The sequence below is a fragment of the Carcharodon carcharias genome, chromosome 18, assembly GCF_017639515.1.
Source record: "Carcharodon carcharias isolate sCarCar2 chromosome 18, sCarCar2.pri, whole genome shotgun sequence".
Lineage (NCBI taxonomy): Eukaryota > Metazoa > Chordata > Chondrichthyes > Lamniformes > Lamnidae > Carcharodon > Carcharodon carcharias.
Window position 1 is genome coordinate 1,940,625 of NC_054484.1, and position 16,906 is coordinate 1,957,530.

The 16,906-nt window shown below is 44.2% G+C and overlaps 1 protein-coding gene across 1 annotated transcript in view; it reads right to left on the reverse strand.

Annotated features, from left to right (window-relative positions):
• LOC121290901 (heat shock transcription factor 2 binding protein) overlaps positions 1 to 16,527 on the reverse strand; it is a 173,992-nt gene extending 157,465 nt beyond the window's left edge. The window contains exon 1 of the mRNA XM_041211938.1: positions 16,489 to 16,527. Coding sequence (XP_041067872.1) covers positions 16,489 to 16,527 — 39 coding nt within the window. The remainder of the gene's footprint in view (positions 1 to 16,488) is intronic.
• Positions 16,528 to 16,906: the final 379 nt, after the last annotated feature.

Consider the following 16,906-nt stretch of genomic DNA (forward strand, 5'->3'; position numbering starts at 1 on the left):
CACACTCCTGACTTGTGCCTTGTAGATGGTGGACAGTCTTTAGGAGTCAGGAGGTGAGTTACTCGCCGTAGGATTCCTAGCCTCTGATCTGCTCTTGTAGTCACCATAGTTATGTGGCTACTCCAGTTCGGTTTCTAGTCAGTGGTAACACCCAGGATGTTGATAGTGGAGGATTCAGTGATGGTAATGCCATTGAATGTGAAGGGGTGATGGTTAGATTCTCTCTTGTTGGAGATCCTCACCGCGTGGCACCTGTGTGGCATGAATGTTACTTGCCACTTGTCAGCCCAAGCCTGGATATTGTCCAGGTCTTGCTGCATTTGGACAAGGACTGCTTCAGTAGCTGAGGAGTTGCGAATGGTTCTGAACATTATGCAATCATCAGCGGACATCCCCACTTCTGACCTTATGATGGAAGGAAGGTCATTGATGAAACAGCTGAAGGTGGTTGGGCTGAGGACACTACCCTGAAAAACTCCTGCAGTGACATCCTGGAACTGAAATGTTGACCTCCAACAACCACAACCACCTTCCTTTGTGTCAGGTATGACTTCAACCAGTGGAGAGTACCCACCCCACCAATTCCCAATGACTCCAGGTTTGCTGGGGCTCCTTGAAACCACACGGTCAAATGCTGCCTCGATGTCAAGGGCAGTCACTCTCACCTCACTTCTCGAGCTCAGCTCTTTTGTCCATGCTTGGTTCAAGGCTGCAATGAGGTCAGGAGCTGAGTGGCCTTGGCAGAACCGAAACTAAGCATCAGTGACCAGGTTATTGCTGAGTAAGTGCCGCATGATAGCACTGTCAACAACACTCTCCATCACTTTGCTGACAATCGAGAGTAGACTGATGGGGCGGTAATTGGCCTACTTTTTATGGACAGGACAGACATGGGCAGTTTTCCACATTGCTGGGTAGACTCTAAGGAAGACCTTGCAGAGTCAACAGGGCTGGGTTTGCCGTTGTCATTTCTGGTGCCTAGGTTGATGCTGGGTGACCATCTGACTTCATTCCTTTTTGCAGACTTTGTAGTAGTTTTGATACAACTGAGTAGCTTGCTGGCCTTTTCAGGGAGCAGTTAGGAGTCAACCACATTACTGTGGGTCAAGTCACATGTAGGCCAGACTAGGTAGGGATGGTAGATTTCCTTCCCTAAAGGACATTAATGAACCAGATGGGTTTTTATGACAACCGACGATGGTTTCATAGTCACTATTACCAAGACTAGCTTTTTTTTTAAATTCCAGCTTTATTAACTGAATTTAGTGCTGGGATTTGAACCCATATCCCCAGAGCATGAGCCTGAGCCTCTGGATTACTTTTTCAGTGACAACACACTATGCCACCACCTCCCCCATTTAGTTTTACAACAAAAGTATATCCACCAAAGTGAACCCTGCAAAATTCTCCTCACTAACATTTGAGGACTTGTGCCAGAATTGGGGGAGCTGACTCAGAGATGAGTCAAGCATCAGTCTGACATTGTCACACTCACTGCATCATACCTTACAGGCAATGCTCCATCAACACCACTGGGTTTATCCTGTCCCACAAGCAGGGAAAGCCAACGAGTGGTAGCTGCACAATAATACACTATTGGGAGGAGTAGTTCTGGGACTCTTCAACATTGACTGTGGACTCCATCAAGTCTCATGGCATCAGCTCAAACATGGGAAAAAATACCTCTTGATGATTACCACCCTCCCTCAGTTCCCTCATGTTGGAAAAAGCACTGAAGGTAGCCAGGGCACAGAATGTCCTCTGGGTGGGGAAGTGGTTCAGTAGCACCACTAATGACCAAGCTGGCCAAGTCCTGATGGATATTTCTGCCATACAGGGCCTGCAGCAAGTGGTAAGGGAACCAACAAAAGGGGAAACCTACCTGACCTCACCCTCACCAATGTACCTGAGGCAGAGTCATCTTCCATGGTAATATTGGCAGCAGTGACCACCACACAGTTCTTGTGGAAAAAAATTCCGTCTTCACACAGAGAATACCCTCCACTTTGTTGTGTGGCACTACCACTGTGCTAAATGGAATAGATGCAGAACAGATCTAAAAACTCAAAATTGGGCACCATAAGGCAGTGTGGGCCATTGGCAACAGCAAAATTGTATTCAACCAGAACTTGTAACCTCATGGCCTGGCATATCCCTCACACTACTGTTACCATCAAGCCAGGGGACCAACCCAGGTTCAATGGGGAGTGTAGAAAATCTGCCAGGAACAGCACCAGGTACATATAAGACAGTCACTACCTGATACCTACATCCTTCCTGATTTCCAACAGACCCCACATCCAAACCGACACAAGCACAATAGGCACCCACACCATATGCAACACCTACACCATACCCAAAATCCAATGCCCACACCCAATCCAAAATCACCCTCCACACCCTACCTAACACCCACTCCACTCATCTCACCTGACTCCCCAAATCCTGCCCAACATTCACCCCCACACCCTCTACCCAACACCCAATCCCATAACCTACCAACACCCACTCCTACACCATATTCGACACCCCCACACCCTATTCAACAGCTACTCCCAATACGTGCACCTTCAGCCACCGCTGTGGGTGAGCTGGCCCTGGAAAGTTTAGTCTGGAATGCCAAAAATGTCAGTCTGATTTACTGGGACTCTCAGAATGGTTTACCAGAACTGTCAGTCTGGATTAACAGGACTCTCGGAGTGGATTATCGGGACAGGCCATCTCCATTGCCAGGACTGTCACAATGGATTACGGGGACTGTCAGACTGGATTAGAACAAAGAACAAAGATAAGCACAGCACAGGAACAGGTCCTTCGGCCCTCCAAGCCTCCGCTGATCATATTGCCCATCAACTAAAACATTTTGCACTTCCGGAGTCCATATCCCTCTATTCCCATCCTATTCATGTATTTGTCAAGTTGCCTCTTAAACACCACTATCATACCTGCTTCCACCACCTCCTCTGGCAGCGAATTCCAGACACTCACTACCCTCTGCATAAAAAACTTGTCCCACACATCTCCTCTACAGTTTTCTCCTCTCACCTTAAATCTATGTCCCCTAGTAATTGACTCTCCCACCCTGGGAAAAAGCTTCTGACTATCTACTCTGTCCATGCTACTCATAATTTTGTAAACTTCTATCAAGTCGCCCCTCAATCTCTGTCATTCTAGTGAAAACAATCCGAGTTTCTCCAACCTCTCCTCATCGCTAATAACCTCGAGACCAGGCAGCATCCTGGTAAACCTCCTCTGCACCCTCTCCAACGCCTCCATATCCTTCTGGTAATGTGGTGACCAGAATTGCACGCAATATTCCAAATGTGGCCTAACCAAGGTTCTATACAGATGCAGCATGACTTCCCAGCTTTTATACTCAATACCCCTGCCAATGAAGGCAAGCATGCCATATGCCTTCCTGACTACCTTATCCAACTGCGTTGCCACATGCAGTGACCTGTGGACCTGTACATCCAGATCACTCTGCCTGTCGATGCATTTAAGGGTTCTGCCATTTACTGTATAATTCCTGCCTGTATTAGGCCTTCCAAAATGCATTACCTCGCATTTGTCTGGATTAAACTCCATCTGCCATTTCTCCGCCCAAGTCTCCAACCGATCTATATCCCGTTGTATCTTTTGACAATCCTCTTCACTATCTGCAACTCCTCCAACCTTACTGTCATCTGCAAACTTACTAATTAGCCCAGTTACATTTTCCTCCAAATCAGCAAAGGTCCCAGCACTGATCCCTGCAGAACTCCACTAGTCACAGCTCTCCATTCAGAAAAGCACCCTTCCACTGCTACCCTCTGTCTTCTATGACCAAGCCAATTCTGTATCCATCTTGCCAGCTCACCTCTGATTCCATGCGACTTTACCTTCTGTACCAGTCTGCCATGAGGGACCTTGTCAAAGGCCTTACTGAAATCCATGTAGATAACATCCACTGCCCTTCCATCGTTGATCATCTTTTGTCACTTCCTCGAAAAACTCGATCAAGTTAGTGAGACACGACCTCCCCTTCACAAAACCAAGCTGTCTCTCACTAATTCGCCCATTTGCTTCCAAATGGTAGTAAATCCTGTCACAAAGAATCTTCTCCAATAATTTCCCTACCACTGACGTAAGGTTCACCGGCCTGTAATTTCCTGGATTATCCTTGCTACCCTTCTTAAACAATGGAACAACATTAGCCATACTCCAGTCCTCTGGGACCTCACCTGTAGCCAGTGAGGATACAAAGATTTCTGTCAAGGCCCCAGCAATCTCCTCCCTTGCCTCCCTCAGTACTCTGGGGTAGATCCCATCTGGCCCTGGGGACATATCCACCTTAATATTCTTCAAGACGTCTAACACCTCCTCGTTTTTGATCTCAACATGATCCAGGCTATCTACACATCTTCCCCAGACAAATCGACCGCTAAGTCCGTCCCTTTGGTGAATACTGAGGAGAAGTATTCATTTAGTATCTCGCCCATTTCTTCTGGCTTCACACGCAGATTCCCACCTCTGTCCCTGAGTGGGACTACCCTTTTCCTGGCTACCCTCTTGCTTTTTACATATGTATAAAAGGCCTTGGGATTTTCCTTAATCCTGGTTGCCAGTGACTTTTCATGACCCCTTTTAGCCCTCCTGACTCCTTGCTTAAGTTTCTTCCTACTTTCTTTATATTCTCCATAGGCTTCATCTGTTCCCAGCCTTCTAGCCCTTATGAATGCTTCCCTTTTCTTTTTGACTAATCTCACAATATCCTTCATTATCCAAGGTTCCTGAAACTTGCCATGCTTATCCTTCATCCTGGCAGGAACTTGCCGGTCCTGAATTCTTATCAACTGACGTTTGAAAGCCCCCGCCCCCAACGTCAGTTGTTGATTTGCCCTCAAACATCCGCCTTCAGTCTAGATTCCTCAGTTCCTGCCTAAAATTGTTATAATTAGCCTTCCCCCAATTAAGTACCTTAACATGAGGACTCCTGTTATCCTTATCCACCTATATCTTGAAACTTACTGAATTATGGTCACTTTTCCTGAAATGCTCCCCTACTGAAACTTCGATCACCTGGCCGGGTTCATTCCCTGATACCAGGTCCAGTATTGCCCCTTCCCTAGTTGGACTATCTACATATTGTCTCAGGAAGCCATCTTGGAAGCACCTTACAAATTCTGCACCATCCAAAACCCCTAGCACTAAGTGATTCCTAGTCAATATAGGGAAAGTTAAAATCACACACCACAACAACCCTATTGCTTTTACATCTTTCCAAAATCTGCCTACATAACTGTTCCTCAATCTCCCACCGGCAATTGGGAGGCTATAGTAAATCCCCAACATTGTGACTGCACCCTTCCCATTCCGGAGCTCTACCCATATTGCCTTGCTGCATGAGCCCACCGAGGTGTCCTCCTGTCGTACAGCTGTGATATTCCCCTTAACCAGCAGTGCAATTCCCCCACCTTTTCTACATCCCTCTCCATCCTGCCTGAAACATCTAAATCCTGGAACGTTTATCTGCCAATCATGTCCATCCTTCAACCAAGTCTCTGTAATAGCAATAACATCATAGTCCCAAGTACTAATCCAAGCTCTAAGCTCATCTGCCTTGCCTGTTATACTTCTCGCATTGAAACAAATGCATTTCAGACCCCCAGTCCCACTGTGTTCAGTAATTTCTCCCTGCCTGCCCTTCCTCTTAGTCCTACTGGCCATATTCACTGGTTCCCAGTCATTTATTTCACCTGCTGACCTATTGCTCTGGTTCCCACCCCCCCTGCCATACTAGTTTTAGTCTAGATTACTGGGACTCAGTCCCCGTAATCCAGACTGAGTCCAAGTAATGCAGACTGACAGTCTCAATAATCCATTCTGACAGTCCCTGTAATCCAGGCTATCAGAATGCATTACTGAGGCTGTCTGAGTGGATTATCAGGACACCAACGCAAATACTGTAGATGCTGGAGGCCCAAAATTAAAATTTAAGAAGTATCAGAGGCAGTTTTAAACTAAATAGTGGGGGCAAGGGATCAAATTTGGAAATATGTGGTAAATCAAAAAGTAGAGATAAGGCAAGAGTGAAAGGTATTAATATGGGAAATTATAAACAGACTGTGACAGGAAGGGACAGAGAGTACAAATCTAAGATTAAATCAGCAGATAAGGCTAGAAGTTACAGAATTAAGAAAAGGGCAAAACTAAACGCTCTATATCTGAATCCCCATAGCATTTGGAACAAAACTGATGAACGGATAGCGTGAATAGAACTAAATAAGTTGGATCTCATAGTCATTACAAAGACATGGCTGCATGATGGCCGTGAATATTGAAGAGTATATGACATTTAAGGACAGGAAGTTAGGAAAAGGTGGCGGAGTTGCTCTGGGAATTAATGATTGTATTAGCACAGTAAAGATGACCGAAATTCAGGGAACCAGGATGTAGAAGCGGTTTGGGTCGAGATGAGAAAAATGAAAGACAAGAAGTCACTTCTGGGAGCGGTGTGCAGGCCCCCAAATACTAAGCATACAGTAGGACGGGGTATAAGGGAAGAAATAATGGGAGCTTATCAGAAAGGTACAGCAATAATCATGGGTGATCTTAATCTACATGTGGACTGGAAAAATCAGATGGGCAAAGGTAGCATAGATGAGAGATTCATAGAATGTTTTCGAGATAGTTTCTTAGAACAGCACATTCTGACGCCAACCAGAGAATAGGCCTTACTAAAACGTGTATTGTGCAACAAGATAGGATTAATTAATGTCCTCATGGTGAAGGTGCCCCCTGGTAGCAGCGATCATAATATAATTGAATTTTACACTCAATTTCAGCGAGAGAAGAGTGGAAAATCACAGAATTTTAATGGCACAGGAGGAGGCCATTCAGCCTATTGTGTCTGCACCAGCTCTCCAAATGAGCATTATGGCCTAGTGCCATTGCCCGGTCTTTTGCCTGTACCCCTGCACATTGTTTCTAATCAAATAATCAGCTAATACCCCCTTGAATGCCTCAATTGAACCTGCCTTCACCACACTTCCAGGCTGTGCATTCCAGACCCAAACCACTCATTGTGTGAAAAAGCTTTTTCTCACGTCACATTTGCTTCTTGTGCAAATCACTTTAAATCTGTGCCCTCTCGTTCTTGATATTTTTATGTGTGGGAACAGCTTCTCCCTATCTATTTGTCCGGCCCCCTCATGATTTTGAACATCTCTATCAAATCTCCTCTTAGCCTTCTTCTCTCCAAGGAGAACAGTCCCAACCTCTCCAATCTATCTTCGTAACAGAAGTTTCTTATCCCTGGAACCATTCTTGTAAACCTCTTCTGCACGCTCTCTTATGTGTTTACATCTTTCCTATAACGTGGTGCCCAGAACTGTATACGATACTCTAGCTGAGGTCTAACAAGTGTCTTATATAAATTGAGCATAACCTCCTTGCTCTTTTACTTTATGCCCCTATTAATAAAGCCCAGGATGCTATATATTTTATCAACTGCTCTCTCCACCTGTCCTGCCACCTTTAATGATTGATGCACATATACACCCAGGTCCTTCTGCTCCTGCAACCCCTTCAAAATTTCACTCCTTATTTTATATTGTCTGTCCACATTTTTCCTACCAAAGTACATCACCTCACACTTCTCCACGTTGAACTTCATCTGCCACCTATCTACCCAAACCAGCAACTTGTCTATCCCCTTTTGAAGTTCTACACTGTCCTCCTCGCAGTTTACAACACTCCTAAGCTTTGCATCATCAGCAAACTTTGAAATTGTCCCCTGCACACCAAGATCTAAACCATTAATATATATCAGAAAAAGCAAGGGTCCCAATACCAACCCCCAGGGAACTCCAATATAAACCTTCCTCCAGCACAAATAATATCCATTGACCGTTACTCTCTGCTTCCTATCTGATGCAAAAACAGAATAAGAAAGGTGGCTCAACCATGGATAACAAAAGAAATTAGGGATAATATTAAAATCAGAGAATCACACAGGGCAGAAGAGGCCCCTAGAGTCTGCAGCCACATGTGAGAAACACCTGACCTACCTACCTAATCCCATTTACCAGCACTTGGCCCATAGCCTTGAATGTTATGATGTGCCCTCATTCAGGTACTTTTTAAAAGGATGTGAGGCAACCCACCTCCACCACCCTCCCAGGCAGTGCATTCCAAACCGTCACCACCCTCTGGGTAAAAAACTTTTTCCTCGCATCCCCCCTAAACGTCCTGACCCTCACCTTGAACTTATGCCCCCTTTTGACTGATCCTTCAAATAAGGGGAACAGCTGCTCCCTATCCATCCTGTCCATGCCCCTCATCATCTTGTACACCTCGATCAGGTCACCCCTCAGTCTTCTCTGCTCCAACGAAAACAACCCAAGTCTATCCAACCTCTCTTCATAACTTAAATGTTTCATCCCAGGCAACATCCTGGTGAATCTCCTCTGCACCCCCTCCAGTGCAACCACATCCTTCCTATAATGTGGCAACCAGAACTGCACACACTACTCCAGCTGTGGCCTCACCAAGGTTCTATACAACTCCAACATAATCTCCCTACTTTTGTAATCTATGCCTCGATTGATAAAGGCAAGTGCCCCATATGCCTTTTTCACCAACACACTAACCGGAGTACGGTGCACAGTCCCCTTAATGGAGGATGGATGTAGTTGCACTGGAGGTGGTTCAGAGGAGGTTCACTAGATTGATTCCAAAGATACAGGGCTTGTCTTATGAGGAGAGATTGAGCAGTTTAGGCCTATACTCACTATAGTGAGTTTAGAAGGATGAGAAAAATCAAATTGAGGTATATAAGATGCTAAAGGGGATGGACAACGTAGACGTGGAGCGGATCTTTCCCCTTGTGGGGCATTCTAGAACAGGAGGCCATAGTTTTAGGCTAAGGAGTGGTAGATTTAAATCAGAGATGAGAAGGAATTACTTTTCTCAAAGGGTCGTGAATCTGTGGAATTCACTACCTGAGTGCAGTGGATACTGGGACGCTGAATAAATTTAGGAAGGAGATAGACAAATTTTTAATTAGTAGTGGGTTGAAAGGGTGAGGAGAGGAAATTAGAGTTGAAGCCGAAATGAGATCAGCCATGATCGTAATGATTAGCGGGGCACACTCAAGGGGCTGAATTGCCTACTCCTGCTCCTAGTTCTTATGCCTTTTTCACCACTCCACTAATATGCCCCTCCGACTTCAGAGATCTATGGACACACACGCCAACGTCCCTTTGTTCCTCACGACTTCCTAGTATCATGCCATTCATTCAATACTTTGTCAAATTACTCCTTCCAAAGTGTATCACCTCACACTCTTCAGGGTTAAATTCTATCCGCCACTTATCTGCCCATGTGACCATCCCGTCTATATCTTCCTATAGCCCAAGACACTCAACCTCAGTGTTAACCACCTGGCCAATCTTTGTGTCGTCCACAAACTTACTAATCCTACTCCCCACATAGTCATCCATGTCGTTTATATAAATGACAAATAATAGGGGACCCAGCACAGATGCCTGTGGTACGCCACTGGACACTGGCTTCCAGTCACCAAAGCATCCTTCTGTCATCAACTTCTCCCAGTTGTCTCCTACAACTAAGCCAATTTTGAATCCGCCTTATCAAATTACCCTGTATCCCATGTGCCTTTGCGTTCTTTATAAGTCTCCCATGTGGGACCTTGTCAAAGGCTTTGCTGAAATCCATATAAACTACATCAACTGCACTACCCTCATCTACACACCTGGTCACCTCCTCAAAAAATTCAATCAAATTTGTTAGGCATAACCTGCCTCTGACAAACCTTGCCTCTCCAAGTGGAGACAGATTCTCTCCTTCAGAATTTTCTCCAATAGTTTCCCTACCACTGGCGTGAGACTCACTGGTCTGTAGTTCCCTGGCTTATCTCTACAACTCTTCTTAAATAGTAGAACCACATTAGCTGTTCTCCAGTACTCTGACACCTTCCCTGTGGCCAGAGAGGAATTAAAAATTTGGGTCAGAGCCCCTGCGATCTCCTCCCTTGCCACCCTCAGCTGTCTGGGACACAAATCATCCGGACCTGGAGATTTGTCCACTTTTAAGCCTGCCCACACCTCCAATACCTTGTCACTCCCTATATTGATTTGCTTAAGAACCTCACAGTCTCTCTCCCAGAGTTCGATACCTTCATCCTCATTTCCTTGCGTGAAGACGGATGCGAAGTATTCATTCAGCACTCTAGCAATGTCATCTAGCTCCACGCATAGATTGCCCCCTTGGTCCCTTATGGGCCCTACTCTTTCCCTAGTTATCCTCTTCTCATTGATATATTTATAGAATATCTTGGGATTTTCCCTACTTTTACCAGCCAGATCTTTCTCATATCCCCTCTTTGCTCTCCTAATTGCTTTCTTAAGCTCCACCCTGCACTTTCTGTACTCCACTAATGCCTGCACTGATGTGCTTCCCTTATACTTGCTAAAAGCCTCTCTTTTCCTTCTCATTGTAGCCTGAATATCTCTGGTCATCCATGGTTCTCTGGGCTTGTTACTCTTTCCTATCACCCTAGAGAGAACATGTTGAACCTGTACCCTCCCCATTTCCTTTATGAATGCTCCCCTCTGCTCCTCTGTAGATTTCCCCACAAGTAGCTGTTCCCACTCTACCTTGGCCAGGTCCTGCCTTATTTTACTAAAATCCACTCTCCCCCATCCAAAACATTTTTTTGCAACTTAACTATTTCTTTGTCCATAACAAATTTAAACTGTATCATGTTGTGGTCGCTATTACTAAAATGCTCCTCCACCACCACCTCAGCCACCTGTCTGGCTTCATTCCCCAGAATTAGGTCCAGCACTGCGCCATCCCTTGTTGGCCCCTCTACATATTGACCTAAAAAGTTCTCCTGTACACATTTCAAGAAATCCACTCCATCCAAGCCCTTAACACTATGTCTATCCCAATTAATGTTGGGAAAGTTGAAATCACCTAATATAATTACCCTATTGTTATTGTTTTTACACACCTCCGCAAATTGTGCACATATTTGCTCCGCAATTTCCCGCTGACTATCTGGGGGTCTATGATAAACACCTAACAATGTGGCTGCCCCTTTTTTATTCCTAATTTCTACCCACGAAGCTTCATACGATGCCCCCTCCAAGATATCGTCTCTCCTTACTGCAGTAACTGACTCCTTAACTAATAATGCAATGCCTCATCCTCTTTTACCCCCTCCCCTCTCTCGCCTGAAGATTTTATATCCTGGAATGTTGAGCTGCCAATCCTGCCCTTCCCTTTAGATCCAAAGAGGAGACATATAAAATTGCCAGAAAAAGCAACAAGCCTGAGGATTGGATGCAGTTTAGAATTCAGCAAAAGTAGTCAAAAAGATTGATCAAGAAGGGAAAATGGAGTATGAGAGTAAATTTGCAGGGAACATAAAAACTGACTGTAAAAGCTTCTATATATATATGTGAAGAGAAAAAGATTAGCAAAGACAAATGTAGGCCCCTTACAGTCAGAAGCGGGGAAATTATAATGGAGAACAAAGAAATGGCAGAAGAATTGAACACACATTTTGGTTCTGTATTCACAAAAGAGGACACAAATAATTTCCCAGAAATGTTAGGGAACCAAGGGTCCGGTGAGAGAGAGAAATTGAAGAAAATCAGTACTAGAAAAAAAAATGGTGCTAGAGAAATAAATGGGGTTAAAGGCTGAAAAATCCCCAGGGCCGGATAATCTACATCCCAGAGTACTAAAGGAAGTGGCCCTGGAAATATTGGATGTATTGGTGGTCATCTTCCAAAATTCTATAGACTCTGGAGCAGTTCCTACAGATTGGGGTGTGGCAAATGTAACTGCACTATTTAAAAAAGGAGGGAGGGAAAAAAAAGAGAATTACAGACCAGTTAGCCTAACATCAATAGGGGGGGAAAATGCTAGCGTCTATTATAAAAGTCGTGGTAACAGAACACTTGGAAAGCATTAAAGGGATTAGGCAAAGTCAACATGGGTTTATGAAAGGGAAATCATGCTTAACTAATCTACTGGAGTTTTTTTGAGGATGTAACTAGTAGAATAGATGAGGGAGAACCAGTGGATGTGGTGTACTTGGATTTCAAGGCTTTTGATTAGGTCCCACATAAGAGGCTAGTGGGCAAATTTAAAGCACATGGGATCAGGGATAATATACTGGCATGGTTTGAGAATTGGTTGGCAGACCGTAAACCAAGAGCTGGAATAAATAAGTCTTTTTCTGGGTGGCAGGCGGTGACTAGTGGTGTACCGCAGGGATCAGTGCTTGGGCCCCAGCTATTAACAATGTTTATAAATGACTTGGATAAGGAAGCCAAATGCAGTATTTCCAAGTTTGCTGACGACACAAAACTGGACAGGGTTGTGAGGTGTGAGGAGGATGCAAGGAGGCTTCAAGGAGATTTAGACAAGTTGTGTGTGTGGGCAAACACATGGCAAATGCAGAATAACATGGATAAATGTGAAGTTATACGCTTTGGTGTGAAAAACAGAAAGGAACAGTATTATTTAAATGGTGATACATCGGGAAATGTGGTTGTACAAAGGGACCTGGATATCCTTGTACACCAGTCAATGAAAGTAAATAGGCAGGTGCAGCTAGCAATTAGGAAGGCAAATGGTCTGCTGGCCTTCATTGCAAGAAGATTTGAGTTCAGAAGTTGAGATGTCTTACAGCAGTTATGCAAGGGGAGACCACACCTGGAGGATTGCATGCAGTTTTGGTCTCCCTACCTAAGAAAGGATTTACTTGCCATAGAGGGAGTGCAGCGAAGGTTTACTAGGCTGATACCGGAGATGGCAGGACTGTCGTATTTGGAGAGATTGGTTCGACTGGGCTTGTATTCACTAGAGTTTAGAAGAATGAGAGGGGATCTGATTGAAATGTACAAAATTCTAACAGGGCTAGACAGACCAGATGCAGGGAGGATATTTCCCCTGGTTGGGGAGTCTAGAACCAGAGGCCACAGTCTCAAGATATGGGACATTTAGGACTGAGATGAGGAAAAATTTCTTCACTCAGAAGGTGGTCAACATGTGGAATTCTCTACCACAGAAGGCTGCAGAGGCAGGTCACTGAGTATATTCAAGAAAGAAATTTATAATTTTGGATATTAGGGGCATCAAGGGGTATGGAGAGAAAGCAGGAATTGGTGTTGAGATAGGGGATCAGCCATGATCATATTGAATGGCAGAGCAGGCTTGAAGGACTGAATGGCTTACTCCTGCTCCTAGTTTCTATTTTTCTTTGCTTCAACTGGTTTTGTATCCACGTTGCTACTGTCCCTTTTATTCTATGAGCAACAACTTTTCTCAAAAGTTTGTTGTGTGGCACTGTGTCAAATGCCTTTCGAAAGTCCATGTATACATCAACAGCATTACCCTCATCGACCTTTTCTGTTACCTATTCAAAAACCTCCAGCATGTTAGTTAAACACAATTTCCCCTTTAGAAATGCATGCTGGCTCTTCCTTATCAACCCATATTTTTCCATGTGACTACTAATTCTATCCCAATTAACTTTTTCTAGAATCCTGCCACTACTCAAGTTAACCTGACTGGTCTGTAATTGCTGAGCTTATGCTTACAGCATTTTTTTGAACAAGGTTGTAATTTTTCCAATTCTCCAGTCCTCTGGCACCACCCCCCGAATCTTGGGAAGACTGAAAGATTGTGGCAAGTGCTCCTGCAATTTCTACTCTCACCTCCTCCAATATACTTGGATGTATCTCGTCCAGAGCAATGCGTAAGAAAGAGGATGTCCCAGAGGGATCAAGGACAGAATCAATTAGGCTACAGCTAAGGAACAAAAGGGCAGCAATTACATTGCTTGGTGTAGTTTACAGATCGCCAACTAGTGAGAAGGATGTAGAAGGCCTTATCAACTTTAACTACCAACAGTCTATTCAACACTTCTTCCTTATCAATTTTGAACCATTCTAGTGACAGAGTTTTCTCGTTTGTCACCAAGGCCTGGGTAGCATCTGCCTCCTTCATAAAGACGGATGCAAAGTATTAATTTAATACCTCAGCCATGGCCCCTTCGTCCATGTGCATATTCCCTTTTAGATCCCTAATTGGCCCTACTCCTCCTTTTACCACGCTTACTATTTATATGCCTACAGAAGACTTTGAGATTCCCCTTTATATTGGCTGCTAGTCTTTTCTTATAATCCCTCTTCACTTCTCTAATATGCTTTCTCGCCTCCCCTCTGAACCTTCTGTGTTCCTCTTGGCTCTCAACTGTATTTTCCACCTGACACGTGTTATAAGCACAGTTTTTCTTTTTTGTCCTAATTTCTATCTCCTTTTTCATCCAGGGAGCTCTGGATTTGTTTACGCTATCTTTCCCTTTCAATGGAATATACCTTGGCTGTGCCCGAACCAAAGTAGCCTTTTATTCAGCTACAGTTTTTCCCGCCAATCTTTTGTTCCAGTCCATTTGGCCCAGCTCCCGTTGTTGTCCCATCGAAGTTGGCTCTTGGCCATTTAACTATTCTTACTCTGGATTGCCTATCATTCTTTTCTATCATAATCCTAAAATTTATAATACAATGATCACTGTCTCCTAAATGCTCCCCCACTGACACGTGATCTACTTGGCTCATCTCATTTCCAAGAACCAGGTCCAACAGTGTATCTTTTCTTGTTGGATTGGACACATACTGCTGTAGAAAATTCTCCTGAACACAATCTAGGAATTTTTGCCCCTGTCCACCCTTTACATTACCACTGTCCCAGTCTACATTCAGGTAATTAAACTCACCCATTATAACTACTCTATAATGCTTGCGTCTCTTTGTAACTTCCCTGCACGTCCTTCTCACCAGTTGCCGATCTATAGACTACTCTGAGCAATTGCATCCTTTTTGTTCCTTAGCTCTGGCTCAACTGATTCTGTCCTTGAACCCACTGCGACATCCTCTTTCTCCAACACAGCAATGCTCTCCTTAACCAATACCGCCACCCTCCTGCTTTCCTATCTTTTCTGAACACCTTGTACCCAGGAATATTTAACACCCAATTCTGCCCTTCATTGAGTCAGGTCTCTGTTATCGCCACAACATCATATTTCCACTTGCCAATGTGCCTATAATTTCCCAATCTTATTTACTATACTCCGTACATTAACATACATGCATAGTAACCCTGATTTTGATTTTGTTACTTTCTCCCTCACCCTAACTTCACCTATTAACTCACTATTCCCTATACTAGTGCTATTTGTCGCTCACAGTATTTTGTGCACCTTGGTGTTCCTCTCTAATATTTTCTCTTGGATCCCACACCCCTGCCGGGGGGGGGGTCGGTCTAAGACTAGTAGTTTAAACTTAAATATGGGCAATTATGAAGGCATGAAAGTAGAGCTAGCTAAAGTGAACAGCAAATTAGGTTAAGGGGTAGGTCAATAGAGATGCAGTGGTAACATTTAAAGGGATATTTCAGAATACAGAATGGATACCTTGCAATGAGAAAGAAAAATTCCAAGAGGGAAGACTCACCATCCGTGATTAATTTAAAAAGTTAAAGACAGTTTCAAACTTAAAGAAAAAGCATATAATTGAGCAAAGAGGGATGGCAGGTCTGAAGATTGGACAGAATATTTTAAAAAAGCAAAGGACGACTAAAAGATTAATGAGGGGAAAATAGAGCACAAGAGAAAGCTAGCTAGAAATAGAATGACAGTAAGAGATTCTATAGATATTTTTAAAAGTCTGGGGAATTAATAATAGAAAATAAGGAGATGGCAGATGAATTGAACAAGTATTTTGCATTGGTCTTCACTATAGAGGATACAAGTAATATCCCAGAAATACCTGTAAATCAGGAAAAGTGGGGAGGAACTCAAGAATATTACAATCACCAGGGAAGTGGTATTGAGCAAACAGTTGGGGCTGCGGGTTGACAAATACCCAGGTCCTGATGGACTTCATCCTAGGGTCTTAAAAGTGAGGGTCTTAAAAGTGGTCAGTACGATAGTTGATATGTTGGTTTTAATTTTCCAAAATCCCCTAGATTCAGGGAAGATTCCATTAGATGTGAAAATAGTGAATATAACTCAGTTATTCAAAAAGAGAGGGAGACAGAAAACAGGGCAGTTAGTTTAACATCTGTCATAGGGCAAAATGTTAGAAGCTATTATTAAATACATTATAGCAGACCACCTAGAAAAATTCAAGGTGATCAGGCAGAGTCAACATGATTTTCTGAAAAGGAAATCATGTTTAACCAAATTATTGGAGTTCTTTGAAGAAGTAACATAAGCTGTGGATATTACCGGGTCTGTCAGTGGATTACTGGGATTGTCAGTCTAGATTACCAGAATTTGTGGCTAATTCGTATTTAAATGCGGTGAATTACCCGGATTATCAGTCTGGAAAATCAAAACAATGAGTGGGTTACTGGGATTGGCAGACACCCGGTGGACTACCGGGACAGTCAAACTGCTTTTACCGAGTTCCCGCTTCCTCGAGATGCCATCAACCGCTTCATCGCCTTCAATCCCCACGCGCTCTGCGGACTATAACTCCGCGCACGCGCATCGACCGCCAAGTAACTGGAATACGTGCCCAAAGACAAGAGGCGGGGTCTGAGCTGGAGGGCGGGGCTAAAGTGGAGCCCGGACCAATGAGGGCGCAGCTGACAGGGGCGGGACTAGAGAAACGGTTGGATTAATTTTCGGGAGAGAGGGACCTTGAGGAGGAGGAGGAGGTAATGGTGAGGGGGGTGGGGTGACGGTGAGATTGAGGGGGTGATGGTGAGTTTGAGGAGGGGGCAGTGAGATTGGCGGGTGACGGTGAGATTGAGATTGGAGTCTCACCCCCTCTGCACGTTGCCCTCGAGGTGGCTGTGGTGGGGAAGAGATACTTAC